The 24,425-nt window shown below is 39.1% G+C and overlaps 1 protein-coding gene across 2 annotated transcripts in view; it reads right to left on the bottom strand.

Annotated features, from left to right (window-relative positions):
• The window catches only part of Magi2 (membrane associated guanylate kinase, WW and PDZ domain containing 2), a 1,324,802-nt gene extending 1,302,540 nt beyond the window's left edge, over positions 1 to 22,262 (bottom strand). For both annotated transcript variants that reach the window (XM_038315349.1, XM_038315350.1), the window contains exon 1: positions 21,962 to 22,262. In XM_038315349.1, the coding sequence (XP_038171277.1) occupies positions 21,962 to 22,262 (301 nt within the window). The remainder of the gene's footprint in view (positions 1 to 21,961) is intronic.
• Between the last annotated feature and the right edge of the window lie 2,163 nt (positions 22,263 to 24,425).

Here is a 24,425-nt window from a genome sequence, read left to right as displayed (position 1 = left end):
AGATAGGATAGATGGATGGATGGACGGATGGATGGATGGATGGACAGACAGACGGACGGATGGACGGACGGATGAACAGACAGACAGACAGACAAACAGATAGATAGATGCCTGGATAGATGAATGGATGATGGGTGGGTGGATGGATGGATATATCGATATATAGAGAATGGATGAATGGATAGATGGATGTACAAAAAATAGAGAATGTATTTTCATAAAAGAATATTAATTGACTTGTTATTCCACTCAATACATGAAAGCATCAGCGTAATAAAAAACTCAAAAAGGCAATATTCATTTTGAAATATATACTATCAATCTACTAGCTGAATGACACTCTTTAATTATTTTGACAATTAAAACACATGAAAGAGGGAAATGGCGAGGCAGCCTTGAAAACCCTGCTCTTCAAAGACTGAAACTGGAGGACTGCCATGAGTTTGAGGTACATATGAGCTATAATAACAAGTACCTGGCCGTAGAAGGTTATAGTATATAACTCTTATCACAACACAAAAAGATTGGTTGTTCTTGGAAAAGAACAGAAAATGATTTTCATTCATTTACTCTGAACTAGTTAATATGCCACCTCTACGTTTTCAAATGAAGCTGTTCTCTACTAAAGCCTGAAATTATCATTATCACAAACAGAACTTCCTTTCTGGAGCAAGAACAAATTCTGAGCTGCTGTTGACCCTGAAGCTCTGCCTCTGTCCTTAGCAGTGAAATTGCATAGATGTTGATCAATAATTGTCTCAGTGACCTGTTTTGTAAGAAACTCATAGATGTGAGTTACACCAGGCATAGGTAGCACATTGTTAATTTATTTAACATACAACATTTAAAATAGGCACAATCAGACTCCTATTCATAAAAGCATCAATGCAATAATGAATAGAACACTCAATAAACAGGGGGAATGTTCATTTACATTAATTATGAATGAAAATTCATTTCTGTTCAGAACAAACTGGGCATCACTTATGCCTTATTTTGGAGAAAACAAATATTTTGTGGAAAATAAGTTTCATGATGGGATATCTAAGCAGTATTCACACTGCCGAAAATCCACCAGACTATAATACAGTAAGCTGTAATATATTCAAAAGAAATAATTTCAAATGATTTTTCAAAGTACTTCTAAAATATACTCAGGCTAAAATATCTATATTTACAGTATCTGTTAATTGTAAAGGTCTTACTATATATGTTGGATAACTTATGTCTCAACCTGACTGGACCAAAGGGTACCAAGATATTTATTCAAGCCTATTATAGGTGTATCTTTTGAAGTGAGTTTAGATGGCATTACATTCAATCTGTGTATCTAGTGAAGGAGGCAACCCATTCTGATGAGAGTTGGCCTCATCCAACCAGGTTAAGTCTTTAATAGAATAAAAGTTTGACCATCCTTCTTAATAAAGGAGAATTGTGATTCCCTGACTGACTTTGGATTGGGATTCCTGGTTTATTGATTTCCTAGTCTGTTAGTCTCTGGACTAAAATATACCACAAGTCTACTATGTTCTGTATCACTTACTCCCTCTGAACAATTTAAAACTAATATGGCTCCCTCAATATTTTATCCAATTCCTTAATGACTCCAATTGCCTCTCTAATTGTTTCTATTTTGTTGGAGACCCCGTGAAAAATACACTGTGAGCCAAATAAAATTAGTATTACAGAGAAAGGAGACATCCCTTTCATTCACTCAATAATAAATCATTCCACATATTTTCAGAAATCACTGTGGGCATTAGTAAAATAGCTATAAATCGGATGTTGCCATGCCCTTCATGTTTTCCTATTCCATTAGACGTGCCATGTTTAACGCCTTCATTACTAAACACATTGTTATACCAAATTAAAATAAATAGATACTTTGTGGCATATTATGCCTCAAAAGAATATAGATGAGATTCTTATATGCTATTGTAGACACACTGATTGAACCACATTTTTAAAACTGACACAGTTCAAAGTATTCCATATATTATTCATAGGATCTGGTGCTACAGAAACTACCTACAAAAGACTTTAATTGACTATTTCCATCACTGAAATACATGAAATGCTATTGAGTCTGTCGAGATATAGTTGAACTTTCGAAATGATGAACATTCTAGCGATTTCTGCAAATTACTTGGAATCATGTTACATGTTAGAGAAGAGTGACTCATTACAGGCATCTCAACAAGGAACTTTTGTGCAACTTAGAGAACATTTACATTTTAGAGTTTTCTCTAAAAATAGCCTAGAACATCACAGTCATGGTCAAAGAGAAACATCTTAAAATAGCACCTCATAGAATGAAGATGGGGAATTGTCTAACTCCTATAACCTTCTTTATTAAAAACAAAAATACAGCATAAATAAGTATAGAATTCTTGTAGTTTGATTTTATTGATTTTCTAGTAAAACATCAATATTTTAGAGCTACATATAGTGATATATTAATATCTCCACTTATGCTACCTATGGCATATTATGCACATTAAGAACATAACTAAATATTGGATTATTGCTGTTTTTATTACTATTATTATTATTACTATTATTGCCATCATCATAGATATTTCACCTTGACCTCCGTTAACAAATACTAAGGAAATCAAGTAAAGCAGAATTGTAATTTCCTGGTTAATGTTCAATTGAGACATTTTTTACTAAGACTGAGCACTGGCTTTTGTTGGCATTCTATCCTGTTACCCTTTGGACTGGTGTATACTAACAGATCTACCATGATAATATAAGCCTATTATTTTGGGTCTCCTAAACTTTCCTCGAATGTCCATTAATAACATCTTATCCACATTTCTCCTAAAGGGACCATAGCTCCTTATATGGCTGTTGGTATTTTTGTACAAAACAAATCTCTACTCTTGTATCTGCATATCCAATACATTTGTGAGCTGTAGACTTATGGCCAACAATGTTTGAACATCAGACTTGCCATCTGCCAAGTCCTCGCACACAGTATGCTACCAGACACCACTTTCTCTACACTCTGTTCTGTAAGTATTATCACATGGAGAAAAATAAAATAAGAAAATCTTCTTAAAATACCAGTTAGAAAGCTTTTCACTTAATTTAATGAACAGTCCCCAATTCTAGTGCCCAATCTAAATTATTTAAAGGAAATATGTATTATACCAATATCATGAATATTATCTTATTGGATATCTACATAATACTCTGAAATTTGCATATATTCTTTAAATTTTTATTTACTTACTTTGATTATTTACTTAACTATGTGCATGTCTGTGTTTAGGTGTCTGCACATGCAAAAGCCAGAAGTATCATATTCTCTTGGAGCTGGAAGCTGGGAATCGCCTAAGTACTATGGACAATGGTCTTGTACCCTGTAAAAATTTGTCACTTATATGGCTTTAATAAAACACTGATTGAACTGTATCCAGGCGGGAATTATAGGCAGAGCAACAAGAACAGGAGAATTCTGGGAAGAGGAAAGGCTCAGTCTGTAGTCATCACCCAGATGCAGAGGAAGCAAGATGAGAATGCCTCACTGATAAATGTACCAAGCCTTATGGCTAACAGAGGCAAGAATTATGGGGTGTTGTAAGAGTTAATAAGAATCCTGAGCTAATAGGCCAATCAGTTTATAATTAATGTAGGCTTCTGTGTGTTTCTTTGGGACTGAACAACTGCGGGACCAGACAGGACAGAAACATCTGTCAACAAATGATGCCCAAATTGAGGCAATACATCCACATAAAACCTGAGAGTGGACAACAAGATCTCCTGAGTAAATTGGGAGCATGGGTGGGGAGAGGCAGGGAATGGAGAGCAGAGAAAAATGTAGAGCTCAAAAAATGAATAAAATAAAAAAACTGAGAGAGATTGGGAAGTAAATCTAGACACAAAAGAACAAAATTAAACATGGTTTCTTGGTAGCAGTATTTTCTTGGGTTGGCTCTGTTTGCTAGAGGCAAGCACACTCATTTAATATAGGCTTCCTGACTCAGCTTTAAGTGCCAAAACCTTGCAGCTCTTTTAAGAGGCCCCACTACCAAACACTTAAATGGTATTCATAAATAGCTGACAATATGTTTCATGGTGGTGGCAGGGGCCGTGAAACTCCATAGAGTTGTGGTAATAAAAAATGGCTCCTGCCAGTACCTCCACCATGAAACTATAGTCTCAGAAAGCTGAGGAATGTGGTGGATCCATTAGTCAAAGCCACATCTTAAATTATAGCCATATCACTTAGTAAATTAAAAAATCATGTGATCAGAAAAAGAAACATATACAGTTAAGTTAAATTCAGACAAAAAATATATGTCGCACTTGAGAGAAAAAAGAAAAAGGATAAAATCCTGAAAAACAAAAAGAGAGTAGTTGGGTAATGGTGGCACACACCTTTAATTCCAGCACTTGTGAGGCACAGGCAGGCAGATCTCTGTGAGTTCAAGGACAACATGATCTACTATACAGAGTGAATTCCAAGACAGCCAAAGATACACAAAGAAATCCTGTCTCAAAAAAGAAAACCAAAAATTAAAAAAAGAAAGAAATTGAGTTTAAATTAAAGCCACGTAAAGATAGAAAATACACAGAGAATCTGGATACTGTATGTTATTGTGTTGCCTTTTAACTGTTTGTCAGCTGAGGAAGGAGCAAAAGCTGCTAAAAGATATTTGAATATTAATGCTGCTGAATTAATATAACATATATTTTGAAAATGCCTTGACTTCAAAATTTAAGTCAAAATATACATTACTTTTGAGAAGAGGTTTTGCTTTTGTTTCCACTGAAAATGAGAGGTTGTGGATTCATTCTCGGTTAAGAAAAATCAAGGAAGACCCCCTAAAAAAATCTCCAATAGGAGTGGATGCCCCAGATGATCCAACATTTCAGAGGACCTCTGTTGGAGTTTCCTCTGAGTTCTACATCCAGAACAGCCTCAAGACTGCTGGCTGAGATGACCAAGTGTCACAGAATACTCTAGTCAGGACTTAACCATAATCCTAAATTTTCTTTAGGCTCCCATAAGATTATCAGCGCCCTCCAAAGCCAACAGGAAGTAGCCTAGAAAACTATGTCCATATTCCCAAAAATAGATTATGGATGTTTATCTTTGTTTAAAGTTTTGGTTACAAGTTGTAATGGGTAGTGGTCATGGAAAAAAGCTAAACAAGGAGATTAGATTCAGAGTTCTTGTTTTGAAAATAAAAAAAAAGATGGCATAAATACTCTGGGACAATGGTCTTGTACACTGTAAAGATTTACTTTACACTTGAATTGGTTTAATAAAATGTTGGATGACAAGTAACCAGGCAGGAAGTATAGGCAGAGCAACCAGAACAGGAGAATTCTTGGAAGAGGAAAAGCTCAGTCTGCAGTCATCACTGAGATTCAGAGGAAGCAAGAGGAGAATGCCTCACTGATGAAGGTGGCTAACACAGGCAAGAATTATGAGTCATCCTCCAGGCCCAGCACACTCCTTTCCTCTACACTTCTCAGGCTTGACAATTTTCTCTTTCTAGAACAGCCTGAAACATTTTTCATATGAATCAAATTTTAATTATTGTAGTTATATCTTTGTCTACTCTACAGACATTTCCTAGTCATAAGCCTGCGTCTGACTCAGCCCTTCCTCTTAACCCCTCCTTAATACTGTCATTTATGCATTTTTTATTTTTATCTTTATATTTGTTTATATGTGGAGACGCATAATCCTATGCACATATACAGAGGAAAAGGGTTGAAATCCATTGTTTTCTTACATCTCCCTGAATATTTTTTTTTGGTAGCAGTACTTTTTTGTTTTGTTTTGTTTGACTTTTGAGACAGTTGTTTATTGAGCCTGGAGCTTTTTTATTGGTTAGATTGGCTAACTGGTGAGCACCCAAGATTCTCCTGTCTCATATCTTCTCAGTACTAAGATTAAAGGAGATGCTATGCCTGGTCTATTATTTATCATTTATCATAATATAAATTCTTATTCACTATATCTCCAAAATACATTCATAGCTCACTTCCTTTCTAGAACTGACTACAGCCACTCAGCCTTTCTCCTTTTGCCCTCTTGTCAATACATGTGCCATTAAAATTCTTGCCCACCCTCTATAAGTGCCCTCATTCCTGGAAAAATGAAAATAAATATGACTTTCATATTATATATATATATGTGTGTGTGTGTGTGTGTATACACACACATATATTTTTTTTCAAACAATAGAGTTTACCTATTTACAGAATAAATATCTAAGGCTACGGGTTTTTGTTGAAGTCCTGCATGGCATTTTATTGTGGAATATTGTCCTTCTTTGGCTCTTTGGGGGCCCACAATCCAACTCCCAAGTAAATCACACATATGGAGGCTTACTATTACTTACAAATGCCTGACCTTAACTTGACTTGTTTCTTGCCAGCTTCTCTTAACTTAATATTCCAATTACCTTTTGCCTCTGGGCTTTTATCTTTATCTCTGTGTACCTTTCTTTACTTCTTTCTCTGTGGCTTGCTGTGTAGCTGGGTGGCTGACCCATGGTGTCCTCCTCTCCTTGTTTTCTGGCTCTTCCTTCAGTTCATTCTTGGTTCTCCATCTATTTATACTTTCTACCTGCTAGCCCTACCTTTCTTCCTCCTGCCTCACTATTGGCTCTTCATCTCTTTATTAGAACCATCAGGTGTTTTAGACAGATGCAGTAACACAGCTTCACAGAGTTAAACAAATGCAGCAGAAACAAAAGTAGCACACCTAAAAGTAATATTCCCAACAATACATCTCCAACCCTTTGGACAATCTTCAGTTGTACTCAAGCATTGTCTGCCTCCCCTCACTGGTATCCATCTTTTGAATAGAGAGCCATTTCCATCCTGTCCTGTTGTATTATATAAGAATGACCCTCATGTATTTGACTGTTTGGTCCACAATTGGTGGTACTGTGTGGAAGGATTAGGAGATATGGTCTTGTTGGAGGCAGTGTATCACTAAGAGTGGGCTTTGAGGATTCAAAGCTCACAGTATTCTAATACTGAGTTCTCTATTCCTCATGCATGTAGTTCTTGTAAGCTCTGAGCTAATTCTCCAGTGCCATGCCTCTGCCAGCTGTCATTACTCCCACCTTGATGGACACGGTCTCACCCTCTGAAACTGTAAGCAAACCCCAACTACACTCTTTATTTGTAAGCTGTCTTGCTCATTGTGATCATTCACAGCAACAGTAAAAGAACTATAACACCTTCCTTTATGATGTGGGATTGCCCTCTGTATGCTGTAAAAAGCACTGGTTAATATAGGACAGGTTTGAGCCCACAGCAGAGCAGGGCAGAAAAAGCTAGGCAGGGAAAACTAAGGTGAATGCTGGGAGAAAGAAGGGAGAAGTCAGAGAGAAGCCATGTAGTCCTGCCAGAGACAGATGTTGGAACCTTGCTGGTAGGTCACGAGCCTCATGCTAAATATAAAATAATGTAGATGGGTTAATTTTAGATGTAAGAGCTAGCTAGTAATACACTTAAGTAATTGCCCAAGCAGTGACTTAATCAATATAGTTTCTGTGTGATTATTTCGGTTCTAGGCAGCCGGGACGAACAAGCTGCTCCTTACTACACCTTTGACCATGTTTGCTTTCTGCCTTTCCTGAACTCTTACTAAAGACTAGGAGACAATCCCAAGTCTCTTCTATTATGAGCAATACTCAGGCCTCCATCTTCCATTTCCCAAGATCACCTTCCCACTTGTACTGCACTAAAAAGTTTTATAAAGCACTTCAACCTACATTGCATTTTTTTTTTGTTTTGTTTTGTTTCTAAAAGCTACTTTTCTTTTGGTTTGGTTCTAAAGCTTTCTGCAGAAATGACCATATATGGTACTAGGTTCTCAGTCAATATGTCTACTGAAGCTATTCAGATGCTTAGATCATGTGGGTCCTAACTTCTGAATCCACTGGTAACTGCTGGGTTGAATTGGCTAGTGGAGAGTGTAGCCTAGTTGAGGAAAGTCACTAGGAGCATATCTTTGAAGGGTCTGATATACAAATGCTAACACTTACCTGCCCTTTGCTTCCCTGCTGTGATGTGGTGAATGGCTTTATCCAACAACAAGGTTTAAGCCACATCTCAGAGCCACGGCATTAGACCTAGTCAATAACAGGCTGATATGTCTGAAACTCTAATCCAAAATAACTTGTTTATCTAATTAATTTTGTTACATAATAAAAAGTTTACTAACACAACTCAAAAGGGTAGGAGGATGTATAGGCTTAGAAAAAGTTAACCCCAAGAAAATAATGTTAGTGAATTTAGAAAAGACACTCAATTAAGTCTACCATTTCTAAGATTTGTACTTTATATTATGCCCCTGTGATCCTTTCTTTTTCTCTTAGGTGCTCCAAAAGCAGTATATTTATTTCTGTATCATCACACTAAATGGAACATTTTAGGTAAACTGCATTGGCTTTTATCTACTCTGTATTCTTGAAAAATAAGAGCTGATCCTTAAGGTTGCTGTAATCACAGTCCCAGCTTTATTATGACACAGAAAGCAAAGAGTAAAAAGTAATTATTATATTAAATAAATCAGCCAAATGATTTTAATTTGCTAGTAAATATTATGTAGATGGGATAACATGCATTTCTGGGACAAATAAAGAAATTAAAGCTCAAATGTCTTGCACCATAGAGCACAAGCACACCCCAACAAAACACACATACCTTAGCACTCACACACACTCTAACAAAGCACCTGCCCCTTAGGGTTCACACACACCTCAACAAAATACCCATCACTTAGGGTTCACACACACCCCAACAATGCACCCATCACTTAGGGTTCACAAACACCTCAACAAAGCACCCATTCCTTAGGCCCCCACACACCTCAAAGTATCCATCACCTAGAGTTCATAAACACCTCAACAAAGCATCCTCAAAGCTCTAACACATACACCTCAACAAAGCACCTGTCCCTTACTATGCTAACACACACACACACACACCTCAATAAGGTACCATTCCTTAGGGGTCTAACACATACCTTCATCTATCCCTTAGGGCTCTGTCCATTTGATTTTAACTACCGAACGTGTTTCCTGGAGGAGTATTTGAAGTTTTCTTGGCTCTAGCAATTATTCTTTGGTACATCTGGGTATTTGTAACATCTCTTCCACTGACAAGACACAGAATGAAGGTGACCTCTGTTTGCCAGAAGCAGTGGAAACCTTCCAGAGTTTGTGTTTCTGAACATCTTGGCAGTATCTGTCAGCAGTGAGCACAAAACAGTAACACTGGTCAAATTACGGAATTGGTTTATTCGCTGGAAGTTCAGGGCTTGTCCTCAAACTCAGATATCACAGCATCTCTTCATTGTCTTTCTTTAATGCTTTTATTGAGTAATGATATATTCCCTACGCTTCTACCCAGTGAGTTCTGAACACTTTTTGACTTTAGGACTGAATGGCAACTGTTTGATTCCAGTCTATGTCTTAACAAATAGTACCAGCAACTGGAAACCAGAAAGAACAGGAAAACGCTGCATTTTCTTTGTGTTTCCTACCATCATTACAATGGTTGAAGGCCTAAAACACTTTCCTCTTGTCTCCTATGGACCTCTTAAGTTGTTGTACCTTTATCTCAAATCACCCTCAACTAGGTCTCTTCACTTCCTATATGTGTCCCACAAGATGATGCTGAAATATTACCAAACTGATCCCACTAAACCTGACCATAAAGCATTTCCAACACAGTATGTAAGATCCCTTAGATTTGTTTTAGAGTACTGCTCTTTTTGAACTTACTTGGAATGACAATGTCTACCTTATAGAATTATTTGCATGAATGAAGAGCATATTCAAAGTGCCTTGAACACCATCTAACATACATGATACATAAATTATAGACATTTTTCTTAATAGTAATAGCTAACAAATAAGTATGTAGCTTGTTACAGTGGCATGGAGTACTTCTCATTCTGCAAGCTCCTTTCTCATTGGTTTCTACATTAAATTCTAGAGTTTACTAATTAGAAATTCTTGTCACTTCAACATGAGTGCTTGAATCTCAACAATTCTGTATGTTTTTATCGACAGCATGTTATCTTTTTCATGATAGTGCTTACTCAGTAGTCCTTGCTTAATTAACACTGCTTGAGACTGAAATGATAACAAGTGCTCTTGGGCTCACATAAGCCTTTTAGAAAATGTACCAAATTGAATATTATTATTTATAGTAAAAATCAACTAAAATGAATATTTATGTATAATACAAATGGTTTCTAATACCAATCACTTACCAAGCTCATACAATATTCTAAGAATATTATACACATTGTAACCTGCAATGCTTTTAGCATTCCTACAAATATATGTGACTATGAATTTTGCAAAATGAGGTGCTGGGGTGTAGAAATGTGTATTATATTCTTTTAGATTCATTTCCAGCCCAGGGCATTGCTCTACCTGGGATCCAAACCTTCTTGCTTTAGAACTGTGAGCTCTTACCTATTACACTGCAATATGAATTGCTTCAAGGTGGGTTGGTCTCATGGACCTTTGTGGAATCACCAACCATAATTGATATACTATGTCCATATACTATGTCCAAAGATTGGCACTACTCAAACTGTGTCCATGATGCTGGGTACTAAGTAGCCCTGGTCCACTTTCTTCTCAAATACATGCTATTTTTTCATCTGTTCTGATAACATTGTGAAAGACACACCCACAAGATGAACAACTCTTTTTCTTGATAGCTTTGAACTCAAGTCACACAACATGTGCCACTGAATGAAAACCTCAAGGGTACAGCTGTATTAATTATGTTTTTATTAATCTATCTATAGTCTCTAGCTTGGTGCCTTCCAAAAGGTAGGCAACCCAAAACAGTTTGTGACTATTCAGTAAATGAATTCTAGTTCTAAATAGATGGAGTTGGAACATTTTGATGAGTCAATTGATAATTACATACGTTCCCAGATCAATGCCCTATACACTTGTAAACAGTATATAAGACGAAAATATCTCAAGTTGGATTTGGCATGGATCGTTGGTATGTTTTTATAGCTGATTTGCTTTCTTGAATATGCTCCATTTCAGATAAGGTTAAAACAAATTTGTATTCCTAGTTTTCATTTCAAGATGATCAAGTTTCTCAGGTTTAAACTGGAAACAGAATTGAGTGAGGTAATGGAGAAATACCCAGAATTAGGTTGAGCTGATGTAGTGACAAAATGCATTTTGATGTATTCTCCAAAGTCCTGGCATTGAAAGAGCATCAGCAGTACTTACCACTAAAAATTAAGATTGGAATTAAATATATTTTATATTAATATAGACTAGCATGATTTCAGCTACGAGTAGCAGAAAACTCCAATTAGATGTCATAAATATCTTGTACTTTGTAATATCAGAACTGGCTCTGAGAGAGGTTGAATTATAGGGCCCTTTTCCTGAAGTCCATCTGAGAGCCAGAGTAGTTTCTTTGTTCTCTTCTGTCATCTTCCCCTTTTCTGCCCAGAGCTCTTCACGATCACAGGATAGTGACACCTGCTTCTGCCCCAGTTTCCATGGGTGAGAACTTTCAATCAGAGGAGGGAATAGTATTTTTTTTTGTATTATCTTATTTAAGAACTAAGAAAGTCCTCAGAAAGTCCTGTAAAGGAACTCATCTTACTTTCATTCCTTAGAACTGGGTTACCAGCCATTTCCTAAGCAAATATAACTGATATAACAATGGAAGTACCTTGTCTGGTTTATAGTTGAGATTCATTCCCTTGAACTGATGACAATCTGATGTAGAAACACCAAGCAGTATATCAGCATGTGCACTCGCAAATAAAACCGACATTCTACCAGGAAGAGCATGGGAGGAAGGAGAAGGAGGTGTATTCTATAAACAACCAACTCTCTCTTTAATAATTTTGTGGCTAAGCTAAAATTGAAAAGATATTCAATTCAAGCGAACCGCAGCTGTGGTCAGTGCTAAGAGAGTTAATCTTTACAAGAATCAAGGATACCATGAGGCTGTGGCCACAAGAGGATGAAGATACTTCAAATAAATGTCATGACTGGTTCATAGCTGTTATAGAGGAGCTCTATAGGAGTGAGTCGTGTGTGGTGCTGCTGTGTGGAAGGGGGAGAAGAGATTATAACACACTGCGCCTTTAAAGACCACAAGAATGTATAAAGTTCACACTACAGTAAAATAGCATTTTTTTTTTTTTTTGGTTTTTCGAGACAGGGTTTCTCTGTGGCTTTGGAGCCTGTCCTGGAACTAGCTCTTGTAGACCAGGCTGGTCTCGAACTCACAGAGATCCGCCTGCCTCTGCCTCCCGAGTGCTGGGATTAAAGGTGTGCGCCACCACCGCCCGGCTAAAATAGCATTTTTGAATATGCAGATGTATCTAACTTGATGTGAGTGTTGCACACATACACGTGTGTTGAGATACAATGCGGTACCAGTTCATTAAATACAGTGTTTATATTTCAGTTTATCAGCTAAAAATAGATCAATGTAAAGGTGTGGGAACAGAAAAGGACATTTGTGAGAAAATGCAAAACGATGCTTTCTTGTTCTATAGTGACTCAAGAAGTTGTTTAGAATGTCAAGGATACCATTAATTGTGTACATTTTCATAGATAATCTCCAGTAGGTACATGATAACAACTTCATAAACAGTGAATTAATTTGACACAAGGTAATGGTTTCATACTAATGTAAGATAAAGTAGTATTGTCTTTATTTCAGGGAAAAAAATTTTGGCATCCTGATAATTAAAGTTTTTCTCTTCTAAAATATTTTAAATGCTGTTCTTTTTCTTTGAGATAAAGTAAAGAAGCTTAACATAGTTTCATTTATTTTACATAATTTTTAAAATTTCAGTATGCTACATATTCATATTATTGGATACAAATCTCATATTTTTCTCTGAAATATTTAAACTAATTAAAATTCTATACTGTGCAAATCTATTTTCCAGTTCGCTACTAAGCATACCCTCAGCTGTTTATTCTTTCATTAAAATATATGTGAAGATGAAAACTGGTGCTTTCTATATAGCTCACTATCTACTTTTTGATATAAAGAAAAATCTAAACTAGTACATTTTCTTTGCTATAATCCTAAAATCCTAACATATATTATAGAAATTTAAGTATTTGATTTCTTTTGTGTTTATGGTCTGCCACTATCAGAGTTACAAGTTTGCTCACACTTGAAATTTGCCTGCTCTTGGGCCTCTCCTCCATCTATTGGGTGACCTTGTCAGGCAACAATATAAGGGCTTTTGCCTTGTCTTATTGCATCTTATTTTGTCCTGTTTTGCTGTTGTTTCTTGGAGGCCTGTTTTTTTGAAGAGGAAATGGAGGGGATTGGATATAGGGGTGAATAGGGCTGGGCAGGGATCTGGAAGGAGGGGGAAAATGTCGTTATGTTGTATGAGAAGAGATTCTATTTTTAATATCTTTTCTAAAAGAAAAAAGAAAAAATTGAGTCACCAAGACTGTATGCTCACACACATAAATCCTTTATTTTACAAATCCGTAAGCAATGGTAACGAAGTCCTTCCCATACACATGTGTATCCCAAGTGTCCCATGAGGCAGAAGACATTTCAGTTTACTGGGTAGCATCTGCACTGAAGAGAAGAAAAAGAAAGCATATACTCTTCCAAGCAACAGGGACAGGGGATCCAGCTAGGGGGATGAGGGAGGTTTCAGAACAACTAACTGATCACAAAGTGGATTTTGGTGTTTTCGCTTCAGATGCATAAGACCATCTTGGACAACAATCTTGCTCCTCCCCAAAGAAGATCTGTTCCTTCTGTTTAGTTAGCACAGTATTCCTTTGGTATCACATTTGCTACAAAGACAGGATTAGAATTATCTGTACTCAGTATGCTTTTAGAAAGGAACAAAGCTGTTTGGAAGGGTTCAGTAAGGCTTTAAGCCTAAGCAGTTGCCTTTTTTTTTCTTCAAGAAACTTTGTCTGGTATAATTATGCTTTATTTACAGTGTGGACTTCAAGGAAAGCCAAACCCAGTGTCAGAATCGAGATGCAACACTACACATTTCAAATCTAACGTATTTTCACCTTTGAATTTCAGATAATCAGATTTTAATCAGCTTAGTGGGTTGCTAGGTTGATCTGTGGGTTTCTAGCACTAGTCACTCTTGTATGGATGAGTGCATACCGGATAAATAAACATGTAACTCCCTATGCAAGCCAACGTAAAAAATTAGGATAAGCAATACAGGTCATATTAAAATTAGCGGTAAGTACTCACATAAAATCACCTTTTGCAAATAATATTTACCTCAATTCTCTGTAATTGTTTTAGTGATTGTGTGAAACATAAAGATTTGTGCTGTCCTTGATCAATGGTAGTTTAGTGGACAATTTGGAAAACTTGTTTTTTAAAACACTGGTAATAAACTGGCATGTGAAGAAGTATTCAATTGAATGTATTTCATTAAATAACTTTTCTTTCTCATATTTCACAGTATTGCTTTAAAACTAACTATCCATTGTTATTCATGAAATCTTATGTAATTTAATATACATATTCTTGACTAAAAGACATTATAAGGATCAAGAAATTTTTCCAAAAATTTTATAATTAGGAATATCAATACAGACAGAGTTTTTTACTTTGTACATAAGGCTTACTTAAACTGCTTTCATGGATATGGATGTGTGTTTTACTATAGTATATAATAACTGCTGTGGTTCTGGTAATGATATTTAAGAAAAATAACTTTAAATAACACAAGCCAGTATGAAGTACACGTAGCACAAAAAAATGGAGAACTTATTTTCCCAGGTAGATTGAAGCCATTTAATTATTAAAATATCTTAAATAAATTCAGTAACTTTTAAAAATTTTTTCCTCCTGGGCCATGGAAAAGGGTCTATATTAAATGCCACTGGTGTTACATAATGAGTAGTCAAAGAAGAAAACCTTAATTGTTTATTCCAGACTATGTAAAATGGTCAAAACTATATACTAAACTAAAAGTTTTAAAGTTATTAAAGAATTATTCCCACAACTCTGTAACAAGAGTTCATCAAATGTCAACAATTTCCCATACGTAAACAACTTTGACTAATTTTCTATGCATGAATATTGCATACGAGCATGTAGCAGATACACATCCCTATGTGAATCTTCAGCTAACTGGCCTCAGCAGTTACGGACTTATCTATAAACTCTCTGTGTAACATAGTTCATTCTTATCAAAGGAAATATGTTGGCAGTTACTGGGGACAAAAAGAAAATGTTGGGGCTAAAACATGAATGATAATCCTAAGAAAGCTGTAAGACCCTGTTACCTGCTTCTTGTTATGAAACAGTCAAGCTGTGGCTAAGGGAGATTTTAAAAATCAGTATTTGACACTGGAACTACTGGTGGAATTAACTCAAGTAGTAGAAGGACACCAGGGTGTTGTCCATAGACATACTCTAGCTATGACCATCATCTTTAGTAACATTTGCCTATATTAAGATGCTGACATTGTTATAAATGCAATTCATATTTTGTTCTAGATTTGAGATAATTTCCTTTGTCATAGATTGTCGAGGGTGACCATGTTGATGTTGGTTTCTGTTCTGCCTGGTCCCACAGCTGTTCAGTCCCAAATAAATACACAGAGGCCCTGAAAAAGTCCCCAAAAGGAGCGGATGGCCCAGATGTTCCAACATTTTAGAGGACCTCTATCGGAATTTCCTCTGAATTCTACATCCAGAACAGCCTCAAGACTTCTGGCTGAGATGACCAAGCCTCACTGAATATTCCAGTCAGGATTTGACCAAAATCCTAAATCTTCTTTTGTTCCCCAAAAGATTATCAGCACCCCTGATCAACAGGAGTAGCCTAGAAAACTATGCCCACATTCCCAAAAAAAATGGATTATGAATGTTTGTCTTTGTTTAGAGTGTTGGTTACAAGTTTTTATAGATAATGTTCAGGAAAAAAGTTAAACAAAGGAGATTAGATTCAGGGTTCTTTTTTGAAAAAAAGAGGGGGTGGGGAAATGTTATGGGATAATGGTCTTGTCAGTTGTATTGGTTTAATAAAATGCTGATTGGCCAGTAGCCAGGCAGGAAGTATAGGCGGGGCAACAAGAATAGGAGAAATCAAGGAAAAGGAAAGGTTCAATATGCAGCTGACACCCAGATGCATAGGAAGCAAGATGAGAATGCCTCACTGATAAAAGATACCAAGCCATGTGGCTAACACAAACAAGAATTATGGGGTAATGTAAGATGTAAGAGGTAATTAATAAGAAGCTTGAGCTAATAGGCCAACCAGTTTATAATTAATTTAGGCCTCTGTGTGTTTATTTGGGACTGAATGGCTGTGGGACTAGGCAGGACAGAAACCTCTGTCAACATGACCACGTATTAATTCTGTTTTATTATAGCTCCTCTTGCAAAGAAAGTTGATTTGTAGCTATGCTGTAAAAGTTCCACTAACAATATGATCTATCTGGCTACCATGGTGTTTAAGAAGCATAAATATATTTTAAAACTAAATGAATCCCAATATTATTTCTTTGTTTGTCAAAATTATAGTAAACACTTCAATAAATTCACCAGCTTTTAAAGGAGGAAAGATCTGCAAAGAACGGGATAATTTAGTAGCTAGAAATAAGTCTTATCTAAATCAGTGATTTCTGACCAGTGGGTCACACTTCCATTAAGGGTCGAGTGACCCTTTCATAGGGCTCACCTAAGATCATCAGAAACAACAGATATTTACATTATGATTCACAACAATAGAAAATTACAGGGCAACAAAAATCACTTTATGGTTGGGGATCAGCACAACATGAGGAAGTATATTAAAAAGTTACAGAATTAAGATGGGTGAGAACCACTGTTCTAAAGTCTAAAATAATTATAAAAGAACAAATCTTTATAAATAAAGACATCAGTGAAGGTTACTTTTAAAAGGCAAAAACATGTTCTACTGACTTAATGACAACATTTATCAAGGAAATATGTTTTATAAAAAGAATTTATTCTGAAAATCCCACTATGTCTACAACTAAATTTTGCACTTATTATCAATTAGGCATTAGCTATTTCTCATTTTCATGTCACAGTTAAGTGTAAAATACCTTGATAAATAGGCCCAGAAGGAATACTATGCAATTCGGAGCACACAGTGCTCTTGAAGGGGACCCATGTTTGATTCCCATCAGCCATGTCAGGCAGCCCACAGATGACTGGAACTTCAGCTCCAAGGGCCCCCAACATCTGTGACCTACACTGGCATTTGAACTCACTTGCACACACGTGCATGACACACATGCATGCAATTTTAAAATCACTGTAAAAATATCTTGAAGGCTAAAAGTAATGAAAGTAGCTCAAAATGATCAATATGCTTAGAATAAAATTTGCTAAATTTGCATAATGCTTACTACCTGCAAACCACAGCATGATTTATATGTGTAACTTAGCTAATGATTATTGGCAATGCTGGGGCTAGAATCCAAGATCTTACACACGATAGCGAGTAATTCCAGCAGATTACATTCCCGGTGGTTATTTCAAGTCCTTAAGAAACTGCTACTTCATCCATTTAGAAAACTTGTTCATATAACTGTCATCGGAAGCATTCTCGGGATTCAAAGCCAGATGATCTACAAGGAAGAGCACACATTTTACCACTCCTGTCTCCACTTCCTAAGAGATACGATGCCACCCGGGTCTGCCATGCATTTGAAAGTCACGGTTTAAACTGCAAGCAATACGGGATGTCATTTGTGCAAACTCTTTTTTTTTTCTCATTATGAAAGTAAATGTGTTGAGTTTCCAGCAACTAAAAAGGAAACTAAGCATAATGAATGTGCCAAAAAAGAATTTACACAGTGTAAATGTTAAGAGCAGAAATGGTGGTGGTTATATTCTTCAGCTGGCATTTCACCCCAAGGCTATTCTCATTCAAAGCAAACACGGGAGGAAAGTGAATGCTCACGCTTAGCATTCAAGGTCATGCCCTTTAAATAGTAAGAATCTGTCTACTGACAGTGAGAACCACATTGGCATCTCTCATCTCTCAGTGTAAGCGGAAGTCTTTATTATCCAACATTCTTCTAAAGTAGTTGCAATGAAGACATGGGTACAGCTTAGTAACGGATAATTTGCTAAGCATAGGGGAGGCCCTGGGTTTGAACCCCACCACTAGATAAATATTAAACTGATCAGTATATGAAAATGGTTTCCATTAATTTTTTGAGTTAAAAATCCATATAACTCACATTTTAAAGACAAAAAATTAACATACTTTGAATTTCACTTTCTAAAACTAAAGGCAGCATGGAAGTTTAACACATGATATTAATCTGATGTCAGTGAAGGAGAAAGGGTGATCCCTAATAAATGTGAATCTATGTGTCTTTGAAGGTGTCTTTGAAAGAAGCAAGAGGAGAGAGAGCGATGTAGATCTTGTCTAAAAATGAAATTCAAAGGCTTTTGACAGTCCATCTTCCACATGGAAAGAATTAGAAAAGGATTTCTCTTTTATTTTCCACCGTGGGGCATTAAATGGGAAAGTGTATCCAGGCACTGCAGGCCCCTGTGTGGTCCCAGAGGCATCGGGAACCATAGGCTAAGGAATGTAGGACAGGAGGGTGACAGCCTGCGTAACTGGCTGCTGTGAACTTGAGCAGCAAAGCTAAAAGGAAAAGACAAAGAAAGGAAAATTCACTACTTCAGTTTCTATCCAGAATCATCCAAGATGTTCTCCTCACAGGGTCCTAGGAGAGAATGAGAACACAGGCAGCATTGTTCACGTACTAATCCTCTTGGTAAGAAACATTTATTATGAACAAAAGGATGCAAAAGAGTATCGCCAATAAATATAAATGATATTTTTATATAGCATTTATGATGTAGGTTAAAAGATGATGAAATAAGAAGAGAATTTGTTGAATTTTGTTGAATATTTCTTGTAATGAGTTCGAAGGCATTTAAACAGTTCAGAGAAACGATGAACACCTGTCTTCTTTAGGATACCTTAAAATACTAGCTTCTCGCTTTCCTTGGAAATTAGGATAACTTAAAACTACGATGACTATAATGTTAAATTAGCCAAAAGTATGTAACAGTTGGCTAATTATCGCAATTTATCTGAGGTATATTTTAGTAGTGTTTTTTATATACATATCTTCATTTCTAACAAAACCTTCCTTGGTTTTGCTATGACCATGTTTGTAGTTTCTGTATAATATCCAATATATGATGAAATCCTTTAAAATATTCCTTATTAATAATTTAAAAAACAACTCCAAACAAGCCGTGTTTAAATTCTCTGGCTATGCCATGTACAAAGCCACCCAAGAAACACGGACTCTATATTTAGTGTTCTGTAATTTTCCTTTGTTCACATTTATAACTAAAATACCTAAGCATCAATAATAAGTTCATAAGAGAATATGTGAAGTACACTTAGAGAAATACACAAGAGTATTATAGATTTCCCAAAAACCATTAATTAATTAATTAATTAATTAATTAAGCAATTATTTATTTCTGTCCATAGTAATTCAGTAGATGAATCATTACAAATATCTATCACTGGATACTTGGTGGCTGACAGGCCAAGAATTAACATATACTGTGAAAAGATTTTCATTTACATATCTCACTCCATAAAAATACGCTCCCTGAATCTGAAAATCTATCTTTCAAACAAAACAACACAGGAACTGAATGATCAGGATCAGCTTTAGCTAAAATCACGGTCACACAGAAACTTTTTCCCATGGGGAGATGCAAACTAAGAGAAATGTCAACTGGTAACACTGCCCACAGCTTTGCTCTGTTAGAGATCAAGCTTCCCGAGGTCAAAGGTGAAGACTTCTCAAATTGACCAAGGTTTTATCATGTATCACAGAATATTCAGAATTCCATTTCTTATCTCAGATTCTCAATTTGCACTTTTCGGCCCTCCCTTTTCCAATGTCTCCCTGGATTTCAATTACTAAATTTCTAATCCTAGAGATTTTCTGGGGCGGAAACACACTTATTTTTGTTTGTACTAAAGTTGGCCAAATTTTATCTCAAGTTACAGGCATCTGAATGAAGTGTAGCCTTTAAGAAGAGGTGATCATGGGAACCGCTGGAGAACACTCACTCTTTAACACACTTGGGTGGGTGGTTGTGGGGCCACTCACCACCAAAGTCTGTTTCCATCCTGTGACCCACAGAAAAGTAGAGGGGAATTTACACCACTGTTAGCATATCCACCCACCCATCCATAAACCATGCAGAGATAAAAAATAAATGTTTAAAAAGCGTTAACTTTTGCAGTTACTTTCCACTATAAACACCAATATTATTACCACAAAAACATGGTCCTTGGTTAATTATAGGCGACTTCTGGGATCCTAAACTTGAACTTCTCATTTATATCTACTGCTGTTATGCACTACCCTACCATAAAATGAGTTAGCATAACTCTCTGAATTTGAGTTAAATTACCTCATTTTGGAAAATAACAGGATACTCTATCTTCTTTCATGGCAGACAATACTTCGTGTTTACATTAGGCGATCTAAAATGATCCGTGATGAATACCCGAGAGATTCCAGTGAAGATGCTTTCTTCTGTGGTAACTTAGCTTTAGAAAAGTTTATGAACCTTCTTTCTCTCTTGTTTACTTTGAAACAAGCTTTGTCGATTAAATTTATGCTCAAAAAGCAATTGCTTAATAGTGTTTCTTCATAAATGGATCACAGCCTTGAATGGCAATTCAGAATAAAGTAACGCTCAGAATTACAACACCGGGGCAGGACAAAGTTAACAGCAGACAAGAATCATTATACCGATCTTGCTGGTATGTGTAAGACACATCTGTTGACCCTGCCACCCAGGAAACTTCATCACCGCATGTGGGAAACAAAGGCACACTACATTTTGTTGAAAGAGTCATCAAATGAAACTTTTTGTCTCCATCTTTCCTCCCTCGGGACCACAATTTTCTTTCCAGCAAAGACAGCTCAGCCAGATTCCAATCTCTTTCAATCCACATCACAGCCCCGGAAGAGGCTCATCAAAGCCAAGCTAGAAAATAGGGAGCCTGAGCTACAACCAGCGTCTCCATCCACCCTCACGCCACAAACACGCCCCCAGATCTGGAGCTAGCTAGCAGAGAGCCCAACCACAGAGGAATTCCAGTCAATGAGGAAATCCCAGTCAATGAAGAATACTTTGGGGAACCTTTCTAAAGCTGCAGTCTGCCTCCTCTCCACACTGGAAAGCTCTCCCAGCTCCCAGTTCCCTAGGCTCTGCTCCTCCTCCCTCTTGCTGGCCAGGGGCGATCTCTAGGGTTAGTCAATCTGCACGTGACTTTCTGTGCCCACATGACACGACCATGGGCGGGGGAGAGGGACTGAGGACTGAAGCAGGGAAAAAAGTTACCGAACACTGGTCAACGCATCCAAACCAATTTGTGCCTTTCCTTCCTCATCAGTCAGTGGCTCAGAGATCCCTGGTGACCAGGAAGTCACCAGACCAGCTGTGGATACACTCCAAGCGTCTCCACTCGCCCCCGCCCCCGTTCTCAGAGCTTCTCCCAAACCCCTCTAATGACACCTCTGCACCTCAAGTTGCTCCATCCTCTTTTCTCCATTCCCCCTTGCCTCCTTCCTTCTCCGAAAGCTCTATATTCACTGTGGGCGATGCCACTGACGCACCTTCTATTTGGTCCTAGAGCTCTGAGGTCAGACAAGGCCAAACACCTTCCAAAGGGGAGGACCCAACTACACAAACTTAAGTTACCTGCCACACCGCCACCTGGCTTAACCGCCCGACCAGCCCCCTGCCCCGGTCCCACTAATGCTCCTTTCACAGTTACAGTGCTCTCCGGACCCCACCCCGCGGTGGCGCAACATAACACCCTTGCAACACGCGCGCCCACCCTCTCTTTGCCTTCCCCAAGCAGGGGTCCCACTGCCTGGCAAAGCACCAAGCAAGCTGCGCTCACCTTGTTTGACGCACTTGAGCCGGAGTGGGTCCTTGCAGTGTTTGATCACGGCTAGAACGTCCCTGATGGTGAGCCCCGCCACGGGGGTCTCGTTCACCTCCAGGAGCAGCTCCTCGGATACCAACTTGCTGCCGCTTTCATAGGCCACCTTGCCTGGCTTCACCTCCCCCAGGTAGGGGAACTGTCCGTTTTCGGCGCCCCCCTTCAGTTCAAAGCCCAGCTGGCCCTCCGGGTTCCTGCCAATGACACTCTCGTGGACTTTGCTAGTCCAGTGGCTTTTCTTTTTCAAGCTTTTGGACATGGCAGTAGGGTGAGTAGCCTCAGTTCCTGAGGGTCTTTAGGGGAAGAGGGTTCGGGAGTCAAAATCGGGATGGAAGAGACGGGGCCAAGAGATGAGGGTGGCAGACTTTGCCTTTCTCCCCCTCTGCTCCGCGCTTTCCCTCTTCTTTGGATGGAGTGTGGCGGAGGAAGGGGGAGGGTGGATGAGAGGGACAGAGGTAGGAGAGCCTGGGTGAGGTTGTGCTGTCCCTTGAATGACACTCAAGGCTGTGGCCCCGCAGCGGAGGAAGCTGTGGTGGCGTTGGCGGCGTTAGCGGAGGTGGCGGCAGGCGGCCGAGCCAGCGCGAGCCTGTGGCCGAGCTGGTGAGCGGGTGGCGTGGGGGTGGGGAGCAGGGTAGGGATGCCGGGGGCCACTCCTGCGTGCTGCGAGTGGGAGCGCGCGCGCGCTCGCCGGCCTCGGTGTTGTTAGCCGATATCCATGGCAGCTGCAGTGGCAGCGGCGGGGAGCGCGTGTGTGTGTGTGTGAGTGTGTGCGCGTGTACTAGTTGTACTGTATTGGCAGGATGCGAGCGGGCGGGGAGGAGGGATGCGAGCCCAGGGAGGAGGCGCGCGCACCGGGTGGAGCGCCAGCGAGGGCTTCGTCGCCGCCGTCTCCCTCCCTCCGCGGCTTGACCCGGTAGTGAAGGCGGAGAGAGAGAGGCAGGCCCCGGGCCGCCCCGCAGCCTGCAGGAGGAGGCGGGAGCCGGGAAGGAGGAGAGCCGGAGCCCGGCTTGGGCAGGCCGGCGAGGAGAGCCAGGAGACCGGGCTGGACCTGCTTTCAGCTTTCCTGCGAACTGGGCTGCTCGCCCTCAGGACACAGCGACTTGCTCACACTCCAGAACGGATGCAACAGAAATAATCCAGGGACCCGATGGCGAGCCCGGTGCCTGGTGGCCCATCTGTGGCAGCGCCAGCCTGCTGGGGCTCCATCCCGCCACCTCCAGAAAGCTGGAGTTCAAGGTCCTAGTGTGGGACTGCAGACGACCTGGCAGTGAGAGCTAGACTTCAGTGCTGGCTCGCTTCTCTTGAACAGTCTTAAATTCCTTGCAAAGTTCTCAGAAGTCCCCCTCCGCCAAGGGAAAGTTAGAAGAAGGAGTCTGGTCGTCCTGGTAGCAGGAGCGGGAAGAATGAGAAACAGCATCTGCAGACCAAGGCCAGGAGTCCCCTGGGACAGAAACTTAAGCGGTTTGAGTGGAGTCAGTGTAGACCGCACCTGCCCTGGTTGAAAAGCAGAGAGGGTCGATGAGGGGAGGGGTTGATAATTAGAGTGAGAGCCTTGATGTAGAAATGGACAGTATAGGCAGTGGCACTAGGCGTTTTGGTGCCCCTTCCCTCTGGTGGGATACCTTAGTCAGCCTTGACTGGGGGATGGGGTGGGCTTGGTCCTACCTCAAGTTGGTACATGAGACCTTGTTGACTCCTTAAGGAGGCCTTTCCCACAATGAGGAGTGGATGGGGGATGGGAAGGAGAAGGTGGGGGTGGGAGAAGGAGAGGGATGGGAAACTGGGGTTGATATGTAAAACGAAGTGTAAATTTTTAAATAAAATATGAAAAAAGAAATTCACTTTTTAGAATGATGGATAGTTTAAACTGGACAGGAGTCAATCTTGTACCTGGGGTCTAAGCCTTAATATCACCGAACAAGCAGCCCCACACTACAGAAAAGGCAAGAGGGCTTTAGGTGGGGTACAAACTCTGGTCCCTGGACTGCCTCTAGCTGCTTTTCTTTCCTGTCACCAGGGAAGAAAGGTGAACAGGGCGCAGACAGCTGAGGGCTGTTGATGTCCTCTGTGAAAGATTGAGTGATGTTTTTAAGTTCCTGTAACTTAACTTGCATTTGCTTAACTTTGAAATAATATGTTTCAAACAAAAAAAAAAATAAATAAAAGAACAAAAGAAAAAGAAAAAAATCACTCACCCACTCATCTTTGTAAATCAGAGCATGGAAGTCAGTCAGAGCAGTTAAGATGTCTGGGATGGAGTGTGGGAGGGAAGCGCTTCAGCTCAAAAGGCTTCCAACACCCAAACACAACCTAGGGGGTTTGAATTCAGCCTCTGCTGCTTTCCAGGACCTTTCTCAGTTTGCTTCTTTCTTTCTTTATTTTTTCCAGGGGAGAGCAAATCTGGTCAGAACTGAAGATCTTT

Source organism: Arvicola amphibius, chromosome 18 (assembly GCF_903992535.2).
Source record: "Arvicola amphibius chromosome 18, mArvAmp1.2, whole genome shotgun sequence".
Lineage (NCBI taxonomy): Eukaryota > Metazoa > Chordata > Mammalia > Rodentia > Cricetidae > Arvicola > Arvicola amphibius.
Note: the sequence above shows the minus strand (reverse complement) of the source record. Positions and strands in the feature narration are given on the sequence as shown.